Here is a 26787-nt window from a genome sequence, read left to right as displayed (position 1 = left end):
TACTTGGCACATTTCGATTTGGCCACCTTGACAAGCTTAACGCTTCAATCAGTAGCAATTGTGAGTGTTTGCAGGGTCTTATGCACTTAGAAAAGTATAGATTGCTTTGAAATTTGGGCCAATAAAGACCGGTAAAACGAAGTAAGCAAAGCCACAAGAACGTCTGAATCCACAAGCACAAAGATCAGACAAATCCATGTACACTACTCATCATTCCCATGGTGGCTGAACAATCACAGTGCCAGAGTGCCTGCTAGTAATTATTGTAGGAAACTCTATGGGATAGCTGGTACTGTGTGATTTACACTTCAGGGTACACTGTGAGGTGCCTGGTGCGGTGAGCAGTAGAAAAACTTATGCTAATCACAGAGGCTGGAATTACAATGGCAACGAGAAAGAAGAGATAAGTCGCTTTTGGCTTTCAAAGCTGATACACTGGTATCGTAAGAATGGGAAGAATAAATGAACCTGGCGGTGTGGTGTTGAAGTTATTCGAGATTATTTTAAAAATATTCTTGGTATTGGTTCCAGGTGCATATTCTAGTTTTAGTCTGAGATGCGCTTGCTAGGCATGTAACTTCACATGTTTCGAAGCCATACGTAAATGACGTCTTAAGAATCGCAATGTTTTGTTAGCTGATGATGCAGTGAAAGTAAGTGGCAGTAATGCAGGAGTTCCAAGCAAGGTCGTTTTTGATAGCGTGATGCTGAAATACTTAAATGATTGTAAGGAATTCACCTGGATGTTATGACAAGTAAGGAAAACGGAGGTGGTTGACACTGCAGTTAAAGGACACAAGTTTGAAATTGTTAGGATGTCAACCATAGTCATTAATGACCATGGTTTCGTTGCAGCAGTTGTGGCAAACAGTAGTTTAGTTTTTACTGAATGCGCACATTGGGGGGGGGGGGGGGGTTCACTTTGAACAGTGTGGATGTCATCTGTGTAGTCGCCATCTGCATGGAACTGCGTGGTCACACAGTAGTAAAACGCATGTCTCAGTTGAAGGTGCAGGTCTTATCATGGCTACACTACGAAGGAAGTCGCAAGGCCTTCACCAATGCAAACGCTAATCTGTCACGAGATGATGATAATTACAGCTTTGGAACTGTTCTTGTGCAAAATAAATATAGGATTTGTTGATTCTTTCATTCAGAGAGGCTTGTTGATTTAGTGAGAATTTGTTTATTGTTCTGTCAATATCCTCAATAATTAAACATTTGCTCAATCCTGTGAAATCAGAACGAGGTTTTACTGTAATTTCAACTTGACTTGTCAGCATGCATCCACCGTTGGCTGCATTGCCTGCGCAGCACTGAGGAAAAATTGTTGCTGCCGATTTCCTGCTGAGCAGAAATGGCAACTCAGAATGAAGGGTTTACCCTAGTCTAACTTGGACCATTTGATCAGTATGAATATTACCCGCAAATTGCAACCAAATTCGAAACTGAAAATGCATTCACAGTTTTGGCAGCAGCCTGTCATTAGAGGCAGCATCATAGCCATTTTTATCACAAGATGATGACAAAGCAAGTTTTCGCATTGTTTGCAGCGACAACACACCACTTTTTATTATGAAAGCTTGTTTGAAAGAGAAGTGAATTTACATGGTAAGCTAGCAGTAACAAAGCTGCATCTCATGTTTTTAATGCGGTTATCATTCTTTGCAAACTTCACCCACATTGTGGTGTGTCTGTCTGTCAGTATATCTAACCTCTTTTACTCCAAAATGGGTCATCAAGTAGTCCATCGTATTACAGGTAGAGCATTGGGCTGCTGTGCTAAGGGAACTGGCTTTGCTGCCTCTTCAGTGACTAAAAACATTCTTTAAAATTTATCTGGTGCTGGGCGGAACTTAACTCACGTCATATATATTCGGGCACTTTTGTTTGAATATTCTGATGGGTGCTTTGCACATTGACAAAGATGACGACAACGGTTTTGCCTGGCTCTGCTTGTGCTGACCTTGGCCACTTGGCACAAGTACCGACTCTTCATGCGGGAATCAAATCTGCTGATATTGAAGGCCTCGCATAGTGCGTGCGATTGTGCTTAACAAAGTCACTACAGACATCTACAGACAAACAATAATGATTGTAAGTCAAGCGCTGGTAATTGCACCATAAATCTACTAGATAATCAGACCACGTTTTGTGGTACATAAATGACCACAGGTAACAATTTAAAAAAATTGAATCGAGCAATACAGAAGGTTGTGCAGTTGACCGCAAAAAGTGGGAAAAAATGAAACAAAATAATAGGGAGATTTCTTTTCATGCTCAAACTACCTAAAGGCCAATGATTTTGGCAATATCATGGTGCCATGTGTATAATTGGCTGCATTTGTTGCATGTCGCGTTTGACGTACTCAATTGCTTCACACATGCTCTCATAATTTTCATGCATGTGTATGCGCACTTTAAAATTTGCCATTGGGATTATGTAAAGGGGCCCTGAAACACTTCTTGAACATTGTAAGAAAACATTGCCCATCTGTCGCAGAGGCTACTGTAAGCATGCGAGCCAAATATTACTGCCCTGCATGCAAAAGGGAAATTGCAACCTCATGTCAAGCACAGTGAAGAGTTGCTTGCTATAGATTCCACAATGTCATTGTGCAGCATCATCGCAAGCAGTTGTACCCAGCAAGGCTGATAGCCGATCTTGCAGTCGTGAAAGTATTCTCAGCAATGCATAATTGTTAATTTTGAATTAAATAAATGAAACACATAGATCTCACACGCGACCTCAAAAGGACAGAAGACGTCTTTGCACTGACAGTTTACATGACAACTGTGTTTAGCTGCATCTGCTGTACGTGGCCTTGGACATAACGGTACGCTGCGTAGCATAGTTTATTGCAGCCGCCACAGGTTGCTGTGACGAGCCCTTTTTCCACGCAGCATTCGACTTTTGGGTGAGGCTTTGCCTTCTTGGCTTTTCTGCTGTGTAGGTTCCAGCATGCTAGGGAGGACAAAAGGAGAGAGAAAGTTGGGTATAGGTGTGATAAATCCACTTGTAGTTGAAAGATTTGAAAACGTTTTGCAGCAGGAGATTCGTGAGGTGACATCCTTTAATGATGAGGCCATTCTATGATTAGTTACAATATTGTTTCAGGGCCCCCTCAGCAACCACTCAATTTCTGTTGGAGATAGTTGTGCAATACTAGTACGTAGCTAAGTGCTACAAAGGAAACCCATACAGATTCCACGAAAGAAAACCTTCGCAGTTTAATAAAAATTCATCCTGGTCCGGGACTCGAACCCTGGACCATCGCCTTTCCGGGGCAAATGCTCTACCATCTGAGCTAACCAGGCGGCAAGCAGATGGCAGGTAAAGTCGAATTTATTAACAACTCAGAAGCAAAGGCAAGAGTCTGACGTAATAGTTCTGCGGAAGCACGCAAGGTGGAGAGAAGTAATTAATAAAGGGAAAATGAGACATCCACCCGAACATAGCTAAGTGCTACAAAGAAAACCCATACGGGGTCCTTGAACGAAAAGCTTCGCAGTTGAAGAAAAATACGTCCTGGTCCGGGACTCGAACCCGGGACCACCACCTTTCTGGGGCAGCCGCTCTACCATCTGAGCTAACCAGGCGGCTAGCAGACGGCAGGTGAAGTCGAATTTATTCATTACTTCTCTCCACCTTGCTGGTTTCCGCAGAACTATTACATCAATACTAGTAGATAGAGCAAAATCTCGTCCACATTGGGTACTCTCATGCAGCATGTATAAAACCTTAAAATGAAAACAAGTACAAGCTGATTTAATCTGTTCCTACATACTACTTGACCTAAGTCTGTGAAACATCTCCTATGCTTCATACCTTGCATGGTTTCTTTTGCAGGGAGAAGCCACTGACGCTGTATGTGTTCTCATCACAGCAGAAGGTCATTGACCGTTTCATGTATGAAACCACTAGTGGCAGCATTTGTGCCAATGACACCTTGGTTCATCTGTCTGGTGAGTGGGATCTTGACTTGATATCATGCTGCACACGCTGCTGTCATCACAGACTCTGATGCCCATCTTATATGGGCAATGTGGGTCACTAGATGCTACCATATAAATTGATTGGCCCTACTAACTAAAATTCTAAAAATGACCTTCAAGAACTTCATTTGTGTATTTGAAGCACAGTAATCTTGCCAATGCAGCACATTAAAATAGAATGCTTTATGCGCTTAAACTCTATTCTGCTCAGAATGTACTTCAAGTCACGGCTGTTTGTGTCTGTGATTGTTTCTCTCCAGGTAGCGCTTGTTGTGAGTGTAGTCACGAAGAAAATCCTCAGCCTTATCCATGCATGTTGCTACTATTGCAGGAGTCGTGTGGATAGCCCAATTTCTTAGCGTCGTTTCCCTGGTGAATCTTGTCCACGTCCCCTTTCAACCCCGTCTTGTATTCCTCATCGGCTTCGTCCTGTAGTGCCTCACTGCGCTTCACTGTCTGCAGCAGTAATCCGTCATCCTCGTCATCATCCTCAAAGTCAGCAAGGGCCATCTTGAAGCTCCTTTTCAACTGCTCTTGGCAGCAGTAGCCGAACGCGCAGACCAAGCGATACTGCTGGAGAGGACTTCCAGTCAGTGTACCTTGAGAGTACTTGATAACCAAGTAAGCATCCCGTCTTGCTCCAGCCATTGTCATTTCTATTGGCACCGAAACAACCGCTGACGTAGAAGGCGTCGTCAAGGGCAACCAATGTCTACTGCTTAGCCATGAAATTTGTGTCGCAAAAGGGATTGCTTGTGTGCACAGAGGAAAAGCTAAAGTGATGTTGACAAACTTCAGCCAGGAGTTCAAACACATCAGCGAGGGCACAGCAATAGCATACATCGATGAAATAATGGAAACCAGCAATATATTTATCCTCTCGGATTCTGTCTGATCTACCTCAGCGGTCAAAGTTCGGGAACCAGTCTTAGAAATAAATCCAAGTCTTCCTGTGAGTAAGCAGCAACAGCTTAAAAGTCTGCTCCGATGATACAAAGACTGCTTTTCGACTTCATCGTGTATTTGACAAACACCAGTTGCAAGACATTGCATTATAACCAAAGAATCCGCTCGACCACTCCGCCAGAGCCCTTAGAGTTTTGACATGTGAATGTGAAGCTATAAGGCAACAAGTCAATGAAATGCTGCACGACGACATCATCCAGCCATCAAAAAGCCGGTGGGCATCTCCTGTAGTCTTGACGAAGAAAAGGGACCGAACACTATGTTTCTGCATTGGTTATCATCGAGTGAATAAGATCACAAAGAATCAAATGAAATAAAACTTTCTTCCAACATTCGGGATGCTGAGGGCCATGCTCAAAAAGCCGCTACACAGGCTTGACTAGAACCACAACCCAGTACAAATGGCAGGGACAGGGAAATACAGCAGCATAAGGATGCATTTAAGGCAAAAAAAATAAGAAATTGTGCATAGTCAACCAAACAATAATCTCGCATGAATTATAAGTACAGATCCAAAAGAAACGTAATTTAGAAGGACATATACACCCTCTCATGCATAGATGATGCATTGGATCAGATCTGCGATGCTAAGTACTTCTCGTTGATGAATCTCAAGACTGGTTACTGGCAAATATAAGTCAAGAGGGATAGCAAGAAGTCTGCCCTCATCACGCCGGACGGCCTCTACGGTCATGTCATTTGGACTGCGCTCGGCACCTGCAACATCCCAGTGCGTGAAGGACACGGTGGTAGCAAGGACGAAGTGGCAGGCCTTTCTTGTTTATTTGAGTAATGTTGTCGTCTTCGTGGGAAATTTCGACGATCACCTTAGGTTGCTGTTACAGTACTAGAGGTCATCAATTCATCAGGGCTCACTTTGAAGCCAGAAAAGTGCTGCTTCACTTACAATTAGCTTCTGTTCTCGGCCACGTCATCAGCAAATCTTGAGTCCGCCCTGATCTGCAGAAGACATCTGCCATCGCTAAATTTGCACAGCCCACTGACAAGAGGAGTGTGCAGGTTTCTCGGCTTGTGTGCCTTTTACAGGTGCTTCATAAGGAACTTTTTGCCCATTTCCGAGCCGTTAAACTTTCTCAGGAAATCAGATGTCTAGTTTAATGGGAAACGCCGCAAATCGAAACATTCGAAGTGCTTAAACGATGCCTGCATTCGCCACCAGTATTCGCCCATTTCGATGAAGATGCCGACACCCAAATCCACACCGACGCAAGCAGCCTAGGCCTCAGCACTGTCCTAGTCCAGAAGAAAGACGTATTTCAATGGATCACTGCTTACACTAGTCGGTCGCTGTCTATGGAAAAACAATGCCTTTGCCATCATTTGGGCTTCCATGAAATTCTTTCTTTGCCTTTAAGCAGGCCCTTCAAAATCATAAGCAACAACCATGCCTTGTGTTGGCTGGCAAACTTAAAGGACCCTTCAGGACGCCTCGCAGGTTGGAGTCTCAGACTTCAGGAATTTGGCATCACCGTGGTCTACAAATCAGGACGCAAGCACTCTGATACCGACTGCCTATCACAGGCCCCCATCGACCCTCTATCAGAAGACGAGGAGGAGGACAGTGCCTTCATAGGAAGAATAAGCGCGGAAGACTTCGCTGAACAACAACGAGTAGACCCAGAGCTAAAAAGCCTCGTTGAGTATTTGGAAGGCAACAGAGATGTTCTCCCTAGGCCATATAAGTGAAGGTTGTCTTCGTTTTCCCTGCAAAATGGCGCCCTCGTAAAGATCTCCTCAGTCTGTAAAAACTACTTTCTAGCATTGCGGCCAGAAATTCTGCATGCTCTGCATGAGAATCAGATAGCCGGGCACCTCAGATTTTCCCGTACGCTTGCAAGGATACAAGTGAAGTACTACTGGCCTCACCACCGGCGTCGTCCGTTACATAAAGACATGCCGAGATTGTCAGCGATGCAAGACACCCCCAACAAGGCCAGCAGGACTGCTACAGCACATCGAGTCTCCTTGCCGACAGTTCTAACAAATCGGGATGGACTTATTCGGCCATTTCCGACGCCAACATCTGGAAATAAGTGGATCGTCGTGGCTACCGACTACCTTACCCAATACGCCGAAACGAAACCCTGTCTAAAAATAGTGCTGCCGAAGTGGTGAAATAATTTGTCAAGAATACACTGCTATGACATTGTGCTTCAGAATTGCTTATCACCTACTGAGGAACGGCTTTTACAGCAAAGCTCACGCAAGCGACTCTGCAACACAGCCGGTCAAGCCACAGGAGGACAACTGCCTACTACCCGCAGACTAATGGTCTTACAGAGAGACTACACAGGACCCTTGTCGACATGCTCGCAGTGTACGGTGACGTCTAACACAGGATGTAGGATGCCGTCTTGTCGTACGTAACCTTCGCTTACAACACGGTGGTGCAAGAAACAATGCAGGTGGCGCCATTCAAGCTGCTTTACGGAAGAAACCTGACGACGACTCTCAACACCATGCTGCCGCACGTCACCAATGAAGATAATCTTGACGTCGCCACCTATCTCTAGTGCGCCGAAGAAGCCCGACAGCTCGCCCACCTGCAGATCAAGAACCAGCAGAGGACTGAGAGCCGACACTACAACCTTTGACGATGTTAAGTCGAGTACCAGCCCGGCGACTGTATTTGAGTTTGGGTCTCAATATGCCATCAAGGACTTAGCGAGAAGCTTTTAATAATAGTAATATATGGGGTTTTACGTGCCAAAACCACTTTCTGATTATGAGGCACGCCGTAGTGGGGGACTCCGGAAATTTTGAACACCTGGGGTTCTTTAACGTGCACCTAAATCTAAGTACACGGGTGTTTTCGCATTTCGCCCCCATCGAAATGCGGCTGCCGTGGCTGGGATTCGATCCCGCGACCTCGTGCTCAGCAGCCTAACACCATAGCCACTGAGCAACCACGGCGGGTCGAGAAGCTTTTATGCCAGTATTTTGGACCCTACAAGATCATCTGATTAATTGGCACACTCGACTATGAGGTCGTGCCAAACGGAATTTCGCTATCACACCAGCGCCACTCACGACTTGAAATAGTCCATGTTGTGCGACTTAAGCCATTCTACCAGCGCTAACAAACTTTGGGACTCTGTTTCTTTGTTACTTTTTCTTTGCTGATTGTACTCTTGTTTTTTCGCTCTCCTGTTATATTTGTAGCATCGGGACGATGCTTTTCAAAAGGAGGGAATTGACACGTGTACTTGTTTATCTTTCTTGGGTGACCGCTTTCTCACCGGCTAACAAAGGTCAAATGTTATCGCTCAGGGCAGGACGCACCTGCATGATTGGAACTTAGTGGAATCTTATCGATGGTTCAATGTGTTGTCTTTTGTCACCGAACCTTGTGTAATCTGATTGTATGCGCGACACGAATTGTGTAGTACTTTCTGGAGGATGTGCGGGTACCAGCGATTATTCTGGAACCTTCGATGACTAATGTAAAAAGTGGACGCGCTTGCCCCGCAGATCAGATTTCGACAATCACCGACTATGTTCGCCGCTATCATTGTGCTTTGAGTTTAACTTACTTCTGTGGGCACGTGTTCACCCAGTAAAAAGTGAGTTTCATCATTCGCAGTTTTGCAACTTCGTCGCTCCAACATTACAATATAGGCCAGACTGGGACCACGTTCAGACTTCATTTATATCCCCACAGAGATCATGCCTACGTGCTACCAAATCTTCCATTTTCAAATCATCTCCAGAGCATTAATTCGACAAAATATGTGTTGCCTTTCTCCAGTCAGGCTTCCACGCAGCTTATGAACGGCGTCAAGGAGACTCAAGTTTGATCCACAAATTTCGAACAGTTGTACACAGCGTAAATGGAACACATATGAAACCTCTCATTTCTTTGTGCATAGGTTACAGTAACTAAATAACGGAATCATTGCATATGCAAACCGAATACGTGGCGATGCTGAAAGAGTGTCCACTACTCAACTGGGAGTGTGGACTGACTTGGCCTCGCTGCATTGTTCTGGTCCACGTTACGGCACTTTGTTTTTCTTTTTAATTTGCCATATTACCACAGATACTGTCTTTCTTTCTACATTGTTTTTTCTACTGTGTTCTTTTCCTTTTTTTTTATGATCAGTTCCCAGTACCCTTCTGATCTGACTCCTCTCCTGCCTATTTTTTTCCGTCTGCTTTATTTTTATATTATTTTTTCCGCATTCTTCTTATTTATCAGAAGTGCCTTTGTTTGGTCAGGACATCACAAAATGGTTTGCATGTTCATCTACCACCTAGAAATACGCAAGCTGCTCACTTCCTGACCCCATGACACCCGTCTTGGGGAAGGTCTTCATGACCTAAACACTGCCAATGATGAGGGGCGTGACTCTGCGAATGCGTGGTGAATATCCTTGTTACCAAGAAGTAATCTATTTAGTTTCAAATATGTATCAACATATATGAAGAGACTGTGTTGTGAGAATTTACTCCTTTGAAATGTTGGTCCTTGTTGGTACAGCGGAATCCTGTTGATACGAATCTCACGGGGCCACGAAAAATATTCGTATTAGCCGATATTCGTATCATCGAAACAATTAAAGCTAGCTAAATTAAAGAGTCGGAGGTGAACTCACTGAGGCACACGTACGTAAGAAGCATTTATTTCTTGAAGAAAAACTCTCAAATGTCCTTCTGCCTCTTTTTCTTTGTCAGGTCACTTAGCAGACTTTGTTCAAATCCATAAAAATGCGTGCACGTGTCGTCGCTGATTTCATCCGCTGCCATAGCACGCCTCAGAACTTCGAGCGCGTGCAGTGTTTCAGCCACCGATGGTGGTCCTTCGCCGTCGCCCACGTCTAACACAAAGAACGCGGTCCGAAGCACATCAGCTATTCTGTCCGATGGCACGCGGAAAAGGAGGGAAAGCACAAAAGCACCAAAAGTGCCACCGCTTCAAACTCTTCGCGCTCAGTCGCGGCCTCCATGATATCCGCGGCACCACCTCCGCGCTGTCCGACGCCGCGTCCGCGCCTCCACACCAAAAGAGAAAGGGAGAAACCGCGTGACTGCGCGCTGTTCTCTTTCGCAGCTGTCGGTGGGGCGGCGTTTATTAAGGCGAAAGCTTCGGTTCATGCTCGTGGTCGCATTCGTCCGTGCGCTGGAATCGGGCCAACGGTGGCCTCTCCTCCGCGCAGCAGCACAACCTCCTCCCTGCCTTAGCAACCGGCGCGCCGATGGGGCACCGCTGTGCATAGCAACCATGACATCACACAGTAGCGGTAGAATGAGCGCGTGCGTGTCGGCCATGCGTTGGCGGTGGCAGCTGCACCGCCGCTCCTTCGCCAGACGTCTCTTAGTCGAGTGAGTGAGACGCATGGCTCCGAAGCGGCCCAGTGATTCCACGCCAAGCGGTTCGGGGAAGTGGCAGCGGATGCCGGATTCCCCCAACACCGAACGCCAGAAGAACAAGGAGCGAATGCGCATGCGACGACTGAACATGTCACCAGATGCGAAAGCAAGGGAGGCAGAACGGAAACGCCAACAGCGACTGTTTAGATCGCCGGGTACCAAAGGCAGGGAAGCAGAACGAAAGCGGCAGCAGCGACAGGCGACGTCACTGAACACCAAAGCGAATGAATTGGAGTGCAGACGGCAGCAGCAACTGGCTATGTCACCGAACAGCAAAGCCAGGGAAGTGGAGCGCAGACAGCAGCAGCGTCTGGCTTTCGCCAAGCACACTTTAGAATTTCCAGTGTGTTCGGTAATTTTCATATCAACTGACGCAGGTCGAAAATTCATTCGTAACAACCGTTCTCTAGCATGTTTCAAAGTAATGGGGCTTGGCCGGGACCACAGAAAAATCGTATCATCCAGAAATTCGCATTAGCCGTGATAGTATGATCTAGATTCCACTGTAATGTTCGTAACATACAATAGTGCTCGTGTTTCCTGTCATGGCAAAGGATATTAACAAAGCGCTCGAGGATTTTAAAAGAGAAATTCGTGTTGAACTTCGAGGTTTCAAACAGTGTTGATCACTGTAGTGAAACTTGTGACAATGTCAACTTGCTCTCGCAAGAAATCAAGGCCTTGTGCGAGGAACTCGCAACGACAAGGAAAACTTATGAGAAACTCATTTCAGAAAATAGGCAGTTGCTAATGAAGGTAGAAGAGTTGGAACAATATACCCGTGCTAATAACCTTGAAATTAAGGGCGCACCTGATGAGGGTGAGCCACTTGACATTGTGAAAAAAGTATGTGCTGCTATTCGGGAGCCAGTTACAGAATCTGACATTGATACTTGCCATAGGGTGGGTACAAGTAAGCAAGGAAGTAGTAGTATTGTTGTATGTTTTATACGTCGCGATAGACGAAATGTTGTCCTCATGAAAGCCAGGAAAGAAAGGCCCTCGGCTAAAACAATTGGTTTTAAGACTTCAGCTCCAATCTTTGTAAACGAAAACTTAACACAGCAGGGTAAACAATTACTTGGTGCTGCAGTGGCAAAGAAACGAGAAGTTGGCTGGAAATTTGTGTGGACGCAGGGAGGAAAAATCTTTGCAAGGAAATCGGAAGCATCAGAGAAGCTTAGAATCTGTTGTTGGGAAGATGTTGACAAGATGCGTCAATGGTTAATTTCATGACATTTTGGGTTTTGCGAGCTGCCTCAAGATGGCTAAGGCAGGTTGCCAATATTATGACCAATATAGGCTCTGTCATACCTTGAATGGGTTGTCTAAGCAGTTCGCTACATTTCATCTAAACGTCCGAAGTATTAAAAATAAAACAGATAGCCGAAGTTCTTTGAGCGTCTTGACATTAAATTTGATGTTTTGTTATTTACTGAATCCTGGTTAACTCCGAATGACAGACCGGCCGCACTTTGTAGGATATGTTTATAATGGCATTGTTCATCCTTCTAACCGAGGCGGTGGAATTTGTCTGTAAGTTAAAGATTCCCTCACCCATAATGTTACCGACGAAATGACCTGTATGATGCCTAGTATCGAATGTGTCACAGTGCATGTGTAAAATGTTATCGTTGCAGCTGTTTATCAACTTTCCGCAGGGTATAAGTCTGAATTTTTCAATTTTGTGGGAACGTTACTGCAAAAAATCCATTTGATGCATAGTCTATTTCTTATCATGGGTGATGTCAACGTTGGCATGCTTAGTGGGGACGCATCTTGTAAACAGTTGGAAACTATTCTTGATTAATTTGCTTGCTCAAATGTCATTACGCAACCTACTCGTCTTACTGACCACAGTGCCAGCTTACTTGACGTCAGTATCACAAACACCCAAAAACAAAATTGCACTAGTGGTATATTATCACTCGACAATAAAAATAAGTAAATAAATTAGCGATCACCTTCCTATCTTTACATTTTCGCCACTCGCCAGGGACAGGTTCGACTCATGAAAAGTCGAGCTATCGTAAGATAAATTCACATCTGCTACGCCAATTTTATTATGCGCTGGAAGATACAAACTGGAACCTGGTTTACACAGAATGTGACCCTGACAAATCATACCGCCTTTTCTGTCACAGGCTTAAGGCTATCTGTGATACAGTCGAAACCCACGGTAGCGAAATCCAGAGGAAACGAAATTCTCACCGCAACAAAATATTTTCGGATCCCCGGTGAACAGCCATAGGAGTCAATGCATTTCCTATCTCGCGACAACGAAACTTTTTTCTATAGCGATACCTCATCAACGAAATTTTCTGAAACGACAGTCCGCAAATAATCTACTCATGTAACACTAGTTGTGTCCGGAAACTGCTCAAATGCATTCGTTGTGCGCTTAAATTGCATTAACTACCGCCACAGCACACTCGCGTGGCCGCCGCCATCATTGCTTACAATAAAAAAAGCCTCGCACCACCTCTCATGACAGACGACAGTGATGATGATGATGGTAGTCGTTCGCCCGTCGCAACGGGTGACTGCGCAGTGTCCGGGCCAAAAATGCAATTAGCATTTAAATGACACAAATAAAAAAAGACAAGAACTATAGGCAATCTCGCAGCGAGCACATTTTATTTAATCCTGTGTGCCATTACAGCTTGTGCTAAGTGCGGAGTGAAACGCCTGTGTGCGTGGCAGCCAAATCAACATCTACTACACGGGAAGGCTCCGATAACCCGGATGACGCTTTAGTATCAGTGGGCTTTGTGTATCGCCGCACATGGTCGTGTGCTCAGTGTCGTTAGTGCTAGAGTGCATCAATTGTGTCTCTGTGCCAATCGGACCATTTGCTTTGACAGCCTGCTAAGATGCCGCCTCCAGCCAAAAAGAGGAAATTTATGACACTGCAGGATAAGGCAGCAATTATTGCCCAAGCTGAAAAGGGCATGAAGAAAATGGATATCGCTGAAGAATTTGGAATTGCGTGCAGTTCGATATCGACGATTCTGAAAAACAAGGCCTCCATTCTCGGCACGCTCGGAAATGGTGCGAGTGCGAAAAACAATACGGTGAGCGCTGCGGCTTTTCCAGACGTTGACAAGGCGGTGTTTGCATGGTTTTGTGAATAGCGTGCCAACAAAGTGCCGCTGTCTGGCAGAGTTCTTCAGCAGAAAGCGCTGGACTTCGTATGCATTCTCGGGCACGCTGATTTTAAGGCTAGCCCTGGCTGGTTGAGCCCTTTCAACGCCCGCCACGACATAGTGGCCAAAGTCATTTCCGGGGAGGCAGCAGCCGTCGACCCTTTGACAACGTCGTCGTGGCTGCTGACCAACAAAGAAGTATTGGACCAGTACAAGCCCTCGGACATTTACAACGCAGATGAGACGGCCTTATTCTACGAGATGCTGCCATCGAAGACCCTGGACTTAAAAGGCCAGAAATGCCGCGGGGGGAAACGCAGCAAGCGGCGTGTAACAATTTTGTTGTGCACCAACATGGACGGCACAGATAAACGGCCACTGCTTGGAATCGGCAGAAGTAAGAAGCCCCGCTGATTCAAGGGAAATCGTCGGCTGCCCGTACCGTACACCGCGAACCTGAAGGCATAGATGACCCGGGCCATATTTGGCAGCTGGCTCGAGGCCTTCGATACGGACATGCGGAAGGCAGGCAGATCGGTCTGCCTTTTTTGGACAATTGCAGTGCCCATCATGTCGATGACGTGGAACTGGGAAACGTGTGCTTGGTTTTTTTTCCACCGAACTGCACTTCCGTGCTGCAGCCGCTTGATCAAGGCGTCATTCGTAGCGTCAAGTGCGCCTACAAGGAGAGGCTGATTCAGCGTCTGCTGCTGAACCTCCAGTTGAAGCGTCCCACCATAGTGGATATGTTCATGGCGCTTGAGATGATGGCCGCCGCATGGGCTGCGATGTCGCCAGCCATGATAGCTAATTGTTTTAATCATGCCGGCTTCATTGCCACTCGGCAAGCATCATGCACTGATCCAGTGGCATCGCAAGAAGATTTGCCTGAAGGTGCACTAGTTGACAGTGCTGACGGCGCAGTGCCGCCATCGCTTACCCACACATGGGATGAACTTTCTGCCGTGACAGATGGTGTTCTGGATGGCCTCAGCATCGATGAGTTCATTCGTGTGGATGAAGGTGTTGTCGTCCATAAAGAGATGACTGATGAGGTCATCATCAAAAGTAGCGTTTGCCAAGGTGCCGACGACCACCATACACCAAATCAAGAGAGGACTGTGAACCCGTGGGATGTGTTGAATGCCTTCGATGTAATTCGATCATTTTTCCGTGAGCATGACCACGACGTGGCAATAGACCACTTCTTGCAGTGTGAGTCGAGAGCAGTAAAATTTCTGCAAGGCAAGGCTCGGCAAAGTAAGCTGACAGACTTTTGGCAATACATTTTTTTTTTGCAAGCCAATTCCCTTCTCTGTCATTTCTGCCTCATTCTCGCGCTAACGAAATTCCCGCAAAAGCGAAATGTTTTGCTTTCCCCGGCGATTTCGTTATTGCGGGTTTCGACTGTAGATGCTACCCGCTTGTTCAATGCTCCCCGAGGCAAAAAAGAATTCGTAAACCCTGGATTAGTCAATGCTTGTACAAAAGGATCAAAACCAGAAATAGAATGTATCACGCACGTGTACAGACACGTGGTGCTGCTCTACTCGCGAATACAAAAAGTACCAAAATAAATTAAATGCTGATCTGAAAAAAGCTAAGACTTGCTATTATCAATGCCTTTTCGCTAGGATATTTAATGATCCTGGAAAGCTTTGGAACGAGGTCAACAACCTGTCAAACAATTCGAAACTGAAGCGTCCTATTAACATTGCAGCTTTTGCTCACGGTAAAAGAGAGGTTGAAGCACTCGCAGATATGAATTAATACTTCACTAACGTCTATGATTTTCAGATTTCCTGCAAGAGGGACCTTAGTACCAAAACTTGTCTTGATTCAGTGCAGAAACGTGTAAGCTTGAAACACTCAATTTCTTTGTTTCTGACAAGTCCACAAGAGGTGGAAAATGTATTGGGTAAAATAAAGAACGTCTTGCCAGGAATTGATGACCTGTGTGTTGTACCAATTAAATATGTTGCGTCTGTTATATCTCTGCCGCTAACGCATTTAATTAATTGAATCCTGGAAACTGGAATCTTCCCCTCCGATCTTAAGCTTGCCCGCATATGCCCAATACACAAGTTTGGGGCCCTTAGTGACATATGTAATTACAGGCCCATCTCAGTGCTGCCTGTGCTATCCAATATCTTTGAAAATGTTATTAACGTGCGTCTTGTGAATTTTATAACTAAGCACCACATAATAAATGAAGCACAGTACGGTTTTCAGAAAAATAAAACAACTGACTAGCGTTATTTGTGTTAAAAATAAAATAATGAATGACATTGAAAATAAGCTTTATACCGTTAGTCTCTTCATTGATCTTATGAAAGCATTTGATTGTCTTAACCATGAAATTATATTAGTTAAACTTCATGATTACGGCATTCATGGTGCTGCCTTAGATTTTTGAAAAAATTCTTTCCCACAGAAAACAGTGTATAAACATTTTTATTTATTTATTTACAAAGTACCTACATCGCCACAAAGGCATTATGTAGGGGGGAACAAAATACAACCAATAATACAGATGAGCTTTCGGACAGATATACTGACAAACAGAATCACTACAATAACTGTTAGAGAAAGGCGTACAAGTAACGTGAAACAAGCAGGTTCCAAGATATATAACACATACATTTGTTTTACAAGAGCGCCGTCACAGCATTGAATAACATTGATGATGTTATTTCCCCAACTACTACAGTAAAACGAGAAGTACCTCAGGGGTCGATTCTAGGGCTTTTGTTATTTATACTTTACATAAACGATATCTTTGATATACCTAACTCCCCAAAGTTAGTAATTTACGCAGATGATACCAATATATTTTTTCCTGCATGTACACTTAATAACCTTCAGAACACCGTTAACGACTATCTAATGCAGCTCGATAGTTGGCTTCATGCAAATAAATTAGCGCTGAACCTAAAGAAAACTAACTACGTCTTGTTCAAACCCACTAACAAAACATGTGACCGTGAACTCACGCTGACATTCCAGGACACCATCATAGCACGTGTAAAATGTCAGAAATTTCTAGGTGTGTGGTATGAAGAAAGTATGTCGTGGAATACACATCTAAACAAGCTAACCTTAGAACTAAGCAGAACAGTTGGTTTATTATTGAAATTATCAGATCTAATTCGTCTGCAGCTAGAGAAAGTGATTATTATGTTCACTACTGCTCCCGTTTATCCTACTGCACACTAGTTTGGGGTACTACGACGACTACAAATGATAAAAAACTGGAGGTATTGCAGAAGACAGTGCTGAGGATCCTTGAGAATTATCATGGTGAACCCAAAGATCTACCAACTAATCCTTGTTTAATAAACACAATTTGCTCAAAGCAAGTAAAATATATGACTACAAACTCCTGCTGCACATACATAAACATAACCTGTTACATTCAGCACACTGAATGCACTGCGTAATGAACGGATAACAACACCACGAACGCGTACCAATTTTAAAAGGGCTGGCCTCGCTTATAAATACCCGCACAAATAAAGCGTGTGAATTCACAAATAAATTTCAGCATGACTCTATAAATTCAAGTAGCGAATAAGATGTTTTTTTTGTTGAATGAGTATACCCTTTTAAAACAAGTGCATATTCATTTTTTCATGTTTCTATGTTTTCATTGTATGTTCATAGTTGTCATATCTGTATTTGATTTTATCTTGCATTGTATATTATTTTCACTATTTCAAAATACCCTGTGATGTAAAGTCTTTCAAATTGTTCTTTTGTAAATGTATCCCTTTGCCTGCTGTCTCTATGGTCCCCAGGTCCCCTCAAGTTGTCTGACAACTTTTTTGCCTGGAGGACCCCCAACATTGTGTTGGAAATAAACTGAACTGAACTCTTGAAAAATGTTGGTCCACCGATTGAAACTCTTTGGCAAATAAACCGAAGATAACTGCTAAGTTGTGCTTGTCATCTAGCCATAGCCATCTTTCTACACATGCACATGTGCACACACGCATACGTGCACACACACACACACAAACAGGGTGTTTCTTTGAAATGAAGTTATATTTAAAAGTGGCTGTTTTAAAATATAAGGATGTTGTTTTTTTTCGGAGAGAGGCTGTCACTAGTGGCGACCACATGGAGTGACAGGTGATACTTGCTAATTAGTCGCTAGTTAACAAAAGTTAACTAACGTTTAAACTTATAGTTTCAGTGGGCTCATCATAATTGGGAAATCGAAGCAAATTCTCTGTACCAGTCATGCCAAGTTCTTGATCTGGAAAAATGGAAACACCCCCAGAACTGAGGCACGATGAATTTCAGCTAATGGAGCACGCAATAACGAAACTGGGGGGCTGCAGCGAGTGCGATATCGCACCCCTCCAGGTGACGAATGAGCGGAGTGAAAGCATGAATGGCTGCAGGGTACTGCGCACCATAGCCATAACACCAGTCACAAGCACAGCGAACATGACGTCAACTTGAACAGAAAACAAGTTTTGACTTTGGCTGACTTGTCAATGGATTTGGTCGAGGCATAAAGGTGGAGATTGCCAACATAATGCGAAAAAAGAAAAGAAACGCGCAATTTAGAATATTTGTTTTAAAATGCTTACTTTTGCCATTATTCAAAAGCAATTCGAGGGCCGAATTCAGGCAACACAAATTAAGGGAAAATAACTCGTTACGGTCAAGAAAGTATGCTAATAGATGTAACTAAGTATCATTCCTCTGCTTATATACCTGCATTTAAGATAGCATCCTAACGAAGCTACTGTAAATCAATACTGCTAGAATAAACAATATTTAGTTCAGATTGAAGATTTACTGATTGTTCCATGCCAAGGAGGCTGAAATTTGATGGTATGTGTACTGTAAGATAAGGAGCAGTGTTGCTGTGGCTAGGAGAGCGACATTGACGATGAGAAAGAACAACCTTATTTCGGTGCTCGATCGGCTACACTACCTCTCACTGCTCCAATGTTTAGTCGCGAACGCTTGCTGTTCAAAGTGCTTCGCGACATTTGGCGGAGGTGCTGGGCAAGGCAAAGGCTACAATGGGGCGGTTGAACGACGAGGGGAATCTTTACGGCGTTGGCAAATGAGACAGGAGTGAACATAATGATGGATGAATCGATACATCCCCCGCCAACGAAGGTGTAACGAAGGTGTAGACGCCCGTATGTCTTCAGTACACCTGCATGCGCGCACTGGGGATCGTCATGGAACGCTGCACAAATATCCGAACACAGGTGCCGCAGGATGACAAGCAACCATTTGCGGCCGTCCGGGAAGTAGTTACGATGGTACTAGAGCCCATCGCGAATGGAGAGGTGATGTGCTTGGTGACGTAATGCGCGATTGGTAGTGGGTGTCGATGGGTTGGACAAGAAACACAGCATGGACACGATCCATGGGTCTTTCTTCTGCTCCAGAAGCATGTCCGTGGCAGCGAGGGAAGACTCGGACAATGAGGCCTTTGGGGAGCTAGCCTCGTCTGTTAGTGGCGAACAAGACAAGGCATCCGCATCGGAGTGTTTTTGGCCAGAATGGTACAGCATGCGAATGTCGTACTCCTGCAGTTGAAGGGCCCATCGAGCAAGACGACCGGATGGTTCTTTTAATGACGACAGCCACCACAGCGAATGGTGATCAGGTATCACGTCAAATGGGGGGTTATAAAGATATGGACGGAATTTGGTTATGGCCCAAATTATAGCCAGGCATTCCTTTTCTGTGACAGAATAGTTCAATTCAGGTTTAGTGAGTGCACGACTGGCGAAGGCAATGACGTACTCATTGAAGCCAGCCTTTCTCTGAGCGAGAACGGCCCGAAGGCCAACGCCACTGGCATCCATCTGTATTTCAGTTGGAGCACTTGGGTCGAAATGGCGCAGGATTGGTGGTGGCGTCGGGAGACGACGCAGCTTGTGAAGGCGGCATCGCAACCCGGTGACCAGGTTGAAAGGTTGTGGCCACAACGAAGAAGCTGCGTTAAAGGTGCTATTATGGTGGCAAAATTGCAGATGAAACGGCGAAAGTGCGACGCTAACGCAATGAAGCTGTGATGTTCTTTCAAGGTCGTTGGTCGGGGAGACTGGGCAACAGCTTGTAGTTTCGCCGGATCAGGGCGAAACTACAAGCTTCTTTCAACATGACACAACACTGCTAGTGATTTAACATTGCTGAATTTGATGATGTGGCAGTTGAAACCCTTCATAGCCTAGAAACTGAGATGCTGAACATGCGAGGACATGAATTTTCCATGTGCCTAATGTGCTGTGCTTTAGTTCTGTCATGTGTGTTGTGTTCCATGACACTGGAATAAAATGCAAGCAGCCGAGCTTATGGCACATGCTGTGCATTGAAACCATTGCCATACTGATGTGTACAGTTAGAAGGTTGATGTGGCTTCACATCCTGAACCTATCAGTTGGCTTATTGGCATTTGGAGAATGTTCCAGCTGCAGCCCACTGATTTTATAAGACCGTCATTGCTGCATGCTTGTGTAAAAAAAAAATTTAATTGTTTAAAAGCATTGGCTCATAATGAGCATTGTACAAACTGAGACTATGTTGCCAGCATAGCTGGGGATTAACCAGAGCAACAAGGTTGGCCCAGTCTTTATTTCTTTTGTCGTTGGCTTACGTGCAGGGGTAACAACGTGGCAAGCAGTGTTGGTCATAAGAGTGGGTGACTTTTATACTTGCAGTAATAATAGTTACAAGAAAGTGTACTAAGATTTAACTTTGTTAGGTCACATCGACGATGGAATGCATATGGCAGGCATTTCCAAATCATGACGTGGAGCTTAGCACCATCGTTGAAAATGAAAGTGTACAATTGAAACTGTAGAAACAGTGGGCGCGGTGAAAGCGCTGGGAGCATGTGGCTTACGGCCTCTCGTTTCTTCGTCGTGCAGGTTAGGCATGAATGTTCAATACGTAGTGATGACATATTTCTTGTTATTTTGCCGTGCCCACGCACCTGCTTGACTATTGCATATGAATGCTTTTGTTCGTGCAAACTTATCATCTGCGGGGATGTAGAGTTAAATCCAGGTCCTCTTACAGTTGAGGAAATGTTCGCGCAACTCTTGGAAGGACAGAATGAAATCAGAGCACAAATAGTTGACTTAAAAACTCGTCTTGAATGTACTGAAAAAAGTATTGAGTGTTTTGATGTACGACTGAATACCCTTGAAGAAAACGTTAAAGAAACCCATGCAAAACTAACCGCTAGCGTTGAGACTCTTCAAGAAGCCATCATAACACAGCATGCTAAGCTAGTTGACCTTGAAAATCGCAGTCGTAGATCAAACTTGATAGTTTTCGGTATTGCGGAACACGCGAATGAAACTGAACTGGACTTGAGGAAAAAGGTTATTGATGAATTGTTTAGGAATAAGTTGGGCGTGAACTGCTTTTCAGTCGCCCGCATTCACAGACTAGGACATAGCGAACAAAATCGGCCAGTAATTCTTTATTTTCAAGACTATAGGGAAAAGCAGGCTGTCTGGAAGAATGTTTCAAAGCTTAAGGGTTCTCCGATAAGTATTGATAACGACTACTGTGAGGACACTCGACGGAAGCGTAAATTGCTCTGGCAGACAGCGGAGGAAGAGAAAGCAGCTGGTAAAAAAGTATTCCTTGTGCATGATGGCCTTCATGTTGACAATGACATCTACAGTTGGAATGACTCCTCAAACACTCGAAAATGGCTTACAAAGGTGAAAAAGAAGCCTACAAAGATATAGCAGTTCCCAACTGCGCAGCTGCGCCTGATATCTTTTAATGCACAGAGCACTAGTAACAAACTTGATAAGCTTGAAAATATCCTTATTTTATATGACCCGCATATATGCGTTATTACAGAAACGTGGCTACATGATCTGATAGGCGACGACGAAATTGTGCCGCCTGGTTATCAAGTCTTCAGGCGTGATAGAGGCTCTCGTGGTGGCGGCGTGGCGGTTATTATAAAAGATAGCGTTGATGCCACTCTTGTTGATCAAATTGCGGATCATGAAAGCCTTTTTTTGAATATATCGTTTCAGCAGGATACCTTTTTCCTTTGTGCCATGTACCGTACACCCAATGCAGATGATTTGTTTTTGAATAAGCTATACGATCGACTTTTAGGTTTGCGTAATAAAAACATATTGATAACTGGTGATTTTAATTTACCAACAATTGATTGGGAGAACCTACGTTATGGCTGTTCTTCTACTGGTGATTCTATTCTTGACATCATGTTTTTGCTCAACCTTAAGCAAGCGGTGACTGACTATACTCGAGGCAGCTCAATTTTGGATTTACTGTTCCTCAGTGAAATATTCATTCACGGCACCATTGTAATTGAGCCTGGTATTTCTGACCATAAGCTAATCTTCTTTATCTGGGATAAGGCTTTCCCACTAAAACTCAAAACTAAAACTCCCACTAGAACTAAAAAAACTCAGTCAGCCACTCTTGTAAAGGAATTGTCTAAGGCTGATGATGTCGCTATAATTGATTACCTTGATACGCATATCGAAACCTTATCACACGATGTTGAGACCTCATGGCAACTCTTTGTTAAAACCATAGATTATTGTCTTGATAATTTTGTACCCAGCCGAAAAATGTGTAAGCACCGTGTAAACCCGTGGATTAACCGAGAAATGATCCACATGAAGCGTAAAATTAAAAGACTACGCAAGAAGCGTGCAACAATGACTTCCCAGTTTACAGAATTAAAAGTTTAGCTACAAATAAGCTTGGCAAAAGCAAGGAAATATTTTTATACTAATACATTGACAGATTTTCTACAAACTAACCCCCAAAAGTTTTGGCGGTACTTAAGTGAGACGAAAACCGGGATTAGCAAAATGAATGTCGATGGTTTGGTGATAACTGACTCCTGTGCTATTGCTGAACATTTTAATGCATATTTCCAGAGTGTTTTCCAGAGTGTAACCGATGATTACGAATTTCAGAATTCAGTTGTTGAAACTGATACTGACATAGAAGTAATGAGGGAAGGAGTAATACATATGCTGTCAAAACTAGATCCTAAAAAATCTGCTGGGCCTGACGGTATCCCTAATGCCTTTCTTAACTGATACGCTGAGTATTTATCTGGGTTTCTAACTGCTCTTTTTAACTGTTCACTGTCTTCAGGGGAAATACCAACTGACTGGGGTATAGCATGTGTTAAGCCGATTCATAAAAAAGGTGACCACTTGTTGTTTGAGAATTATCGTCCTATCTCTATTACAAACAGTTGTTGTAAACTTCTCGAGCATGTTATCGCAAACTTCATTCATGAATTCCTTAGTGATAACAATGTACTATCAAAATTTCAACATGGATTTAGAAAAGGGTTATCCACTGTTACACAACTAGTTACAACTGTGCATGAATTTTCACAAGTGCTTGATGCATCAGGTCAAATAGATGTTCTCTTTCTAGATTTCTGTAAAGCCTTTGACAAAGTGCCACATGGGAAATTGCTGTACAAATTACAGTGCTTGGGGTTACCAAGACAAATAGTTCAATGGATTGGGGCTTACCTTCACAACAGACAACAGTATGTGGTAATAAATGATTCATCATCTGCTAGTTTGCGGAACAGAATAATATGAGGATAATGAATACCTTCTTCCGCAAGAGGGATAGCCGAAAGTGGACATGGATGAGCCCGAACGGGGAGACTAGAAATGAAATAGACTTCATACTCTGCGCTAACCCTGGCATCATACAAGATGTGGACGTGCTCGGCAAGGTGCGCTGCAGTGACCACAGGATGGTAAGAACTTGAATTAGCCTAGACCTAAGAAGGGAACGGAAGAAACTGCTACATAAGAAGCCGATCAATGAGTTAGCGGTAAGAAGGAAAATAGAGGAATTCCAGATCAAGCTACAGAACAGGTATTCGGCTTTAACCCAGGAAGAGGACCTTAGTGTTGAGGCAATGAACGACAATGTTGTGGCCATCATTAAGGAGTGTGCAATGGAAGTCGGTGGTAACTCCGTTAGGCAGGATACCAGTAAACTATCGCACGAGACGAAAGATCTGATCAAGAAACACCAATGTATGAAAGCCTCTAACCCTACAGCTACAATAGAACTGGCAGAACTTTCGAAGTTAATCAACAAGCGTAAGACAGCTGACATAAGGAAGTATAATATGCATAGAATTGAACATGCTCTCAGTAACGGAGGAAGCCTAAAAGCAGTGAAGAAGAAACTAGGAATAGGCAAGAATCAGATGTATGCGTTAAGAGACAAAGCCGGCAATATCATTACTAACATGGATGAGATAGTTCAAGTGGCTGAGGAGTTCTATAGAGATTTATACAGTACCAGTGGCACCCACGACGATAATGGAAGAGAAAATAGTCTAGAAGAATTCGAAATCCCACAGGTAACGCCGGAAGAAGTAAAGAAAGCCTTGGGAGGTATGCAAAGGGGGAAGGCAGCTGGGGAGGATCAGGTAACAGCAGATTTGTTGAAGGATGGTGGGCAGATGGTTCTAGAGAAACTGGCCACCCTGTATACACAATGCCTTATGACGTCGAGCGTACCGGAATCTTGGAAAAACGCTAACATAATCCTAATCCATAAGAAAGGGGACACCAAGGACTTGAAAAATTATAGACCGATCAGCTTACTGTCCGTTGCCTACAAACTATTTACTAAGGTAATCGCAAATAGAATCAGGAACACCTTAGACTTCTGTCAAGCAAAGGACCAGGCAGGATTCCGTAAAGGCTACTCAACAATAGATCATATTCACACTATCAATCAGGTGATAGAGAAATGTGCAGAATATAACCAACCCTTATATATAGCTTTCATTGATTACGAGAAAGCGTTTGATTCTGTCGAAACCTCAGCAGTCATGGAGACATTACGGAACCAGGGTGTAGATGAGCCGTATGTAAAAATACTGGAAGATATCTATAGCGGCTCCACAGCCACCGTAGTCCTCCACAAAGAAAGCAACAAAATCCCAATAAAGAAATGCATCAGACAGGGAGATACGATCTCTCCAATGCTATTCACAGCATGTTTACAGGAGGTATTCAGAGACCTGGATTGGGAAGAATTGCGAATAAAAGTTAATGGAGAATACCTTAGTAACTTGCGATTCGCTGATGATATTGCCTTGCTTAGTAATTCAGGGGACCAATTGCAATGCATGCTCAATGACCTGGAGAGGCAAAGCAGAAGAGTGGGTCTAAAAATTAATCTGCAGAAAACTAAAGTAATGTTTAACAGCCTCGGAAGAGAACAGCAATTTACAATAGGTAGCGAGGCACTGGAAGTGGTAAGGGAATACATCTACTTAGGGCAGGTAGTGACAGCGGATCCGGATCATGAGACGGAAATAATCAGAAGAATAAGAATGGGCAGGGGTGTATTTGGCAGGCATTCTCAGATCATGAACAGCAGGTTGCCATTATCCCTCAAGAGAAAAGTCTATAATAGCTGTGTCTTACCAGTACTCACCTACGGGGCAGAAACCTGGAGGCTTTACGAAAAGGGTTCTACTCAAATTGAGGACGACGCAACGAGCTATGGAAAGAAGAATGATAGGTGTAACGTTAAGGGATAAGAAAAGAGCAGATTGGGTGAGGGAACAAACGCGAGTTAATGACATCTTAGTTGAAATCAAGAAAAAGAAATGGGCATGGGCAGGACATGTAATGAGGAGGGAAGATAACCGATGGTCATTAAGGGTTACGGACTGGATTCCAAGGGAAGGGAAGCGTAGCAGGGGGCGGCAGAAAGTTAGGTGGGCGGATGAAATTAAGAAGTTTGCAGGGACGGCATGGCCACAATTAGTACATGACCGGGGCTGTTGGAGAAATATGGGAGAGGCCTTTGCCCTGCAGTGGGCGTAACCAGGCTGATGATGATGATGATGATGATGATGATGATGATGATGATTCTTCATGTCACGTCTGGAGTTCCACAGGGAAGTGTATTGGGACCACTTTTGTTTTTAATTTATGTTAATGACTTGGTTGATGTTATTCCCAAAAATGTGTCTGTACGTTTGTTCGCGGATGATTGTATCATTTTTAAACAAATTGTATCCCCCAGAGATAACATTGAATTGCAACATGCACTGAATGTTATTGACGACTGGTGTCAAAAATGGGGCATGCAACTAAATACTCAGAAAACAGTACTACTTCGTATCACCAGGAAACTAAATCCGAGCCAGTTCTGTTATACCCTTAGAAACAATAGTATCTCGATTGTAGGCAAATATAAGTACTTAGGTGTCACCCTCACAAGCAACTTAACTTGGTCAACCCACATTTCTGATATCTGCACATCTGCACTACGTAAGTTATGGTTCCTTAAAAGTAAGCTGAAATTTGCACCCTCGCAAACAAAGCTTTTAGCTTATAATACGTGTGTTCGTTCTAAGCTTGAGTATGCTTCTATCATTTGGGATCCCTATTTAAAGAAAGATATCATGCAACTTGAACGTATTAACAGAAAGGCTGTTAGGTTTATATTTGGCAAATATCGTAGACTTGATTCCCCATCCAACCTAATGCAATTAAACTGTATTTCTACGCTAGAAGCCCGCAGAAAATTTAGTCGCCTTTCATTTCTTTATAATTGTATATTTGGTAACATAAAAATAGATCTGTCTGACAGTATAAAACCCTTAACAACACGACGCACACGCCATGGCCATGAATTTGCACTAACCCCAATCTTTGCCCGATCAAAAGCTTTCAAATTCAGTTATTTTCCAAGAACTGTGGAAGAATGGAATTCTTTGCCGTCTGATATTTTTGGTTCCAATAATTTTCTCGCTGAGTTGGAGTGTTACCTTCTCTCTTAAGCTTTATTTCTTTCTTGCTTGCTTTTTTGTTGTCTGTTGCTTTGCACATTCATGTTGGATGTAACCCACACCTGCTTGGGCCACCACATTGGCCTGCAGTATTTTGAAATAAATAAATAAATAAATAAATAAATAAATAAATAAATAAATAAATAAATAAATAAATAAATAAATAAATTGTTACGTTCTACCAACAGAAACCTAAAGGTTAGCAAGGAAATCTGAGAAGAACTTAAGGACCACACAGCGAGGTATGGAATGAAGAATGTTCATTGTAACATTCAGACAGGGAGACGACAGTGTGGATTAGAAAGCAAACAGAGGTAGCCATTATTCTAGGTGTAATTAGAAAAGTTGCAGGCACAACTTGGAATCAGCTAGGTCAAGACAGGAGCTATTAGAGATCTCTGGGAGATGCCTTTGTCCTACAGGCGACATGAAAAAAAAAATATA

General features: G+C 43.7%; 1 protein-coding gene and 1 non-coding gene across 6 annotated transcripts in view; one reads left to right on the top strand and one right to left on the bottom strand.

Moving 5' to 3' along the window:
• Nucleotides 1-26787, top strand: part of Aldh-III (Aldehyde dehydrogenase type III) — a 224632-nt gene that overhangs the window by 128924 nt on the left and 68921 nt on the right. For all 5 annotated transcript variants that reach the window (XR_011508491.1, XM_070525383.1, XM_070525379.1 and 2 more), the window contains one exon: nt 3851-3966. Coding sequence is in view for 4 of the 5 variants with exons in the window: in XM_070525383.1 (XP_070381484.1) it covers nt 3851-3966 (116 nt within the window). In the remaining variant the exon portion in view is untranslated. The remainder of the gene's footprint in view (nt 1-3850; nt 3967-26787) is intronic.
• TRNAS-AGA (transfer RNA serine (anticodon AGA)) lies at nt 3526-3600 on the bottom strand. Its single transcript has one exon. It is a non-coding gene; the product is annotated as a tRNA-Ser (tRNA).

Source organism: Dermacentor albipictus, chromosome 9, assembly GCF_038994185.2.
Source record: "Dermacentor albipictus isolate Rhodes 1998 colony chromosome 9, USDA_Dalb.pri_finalv2, whole genome shotgun sequence".
Lineage (NCBI taxonomy): Eukaryota > Metazoa > Arthropoda > Arachnida > Ixodida > Ixodidae > Dermacentor > Dermacentor albipictus.
The sequence above is the reverse complement of the archived record's forward strand: the minus strand, read 5'-3'. Positions and strand labels throughout refer to the sequence as shown.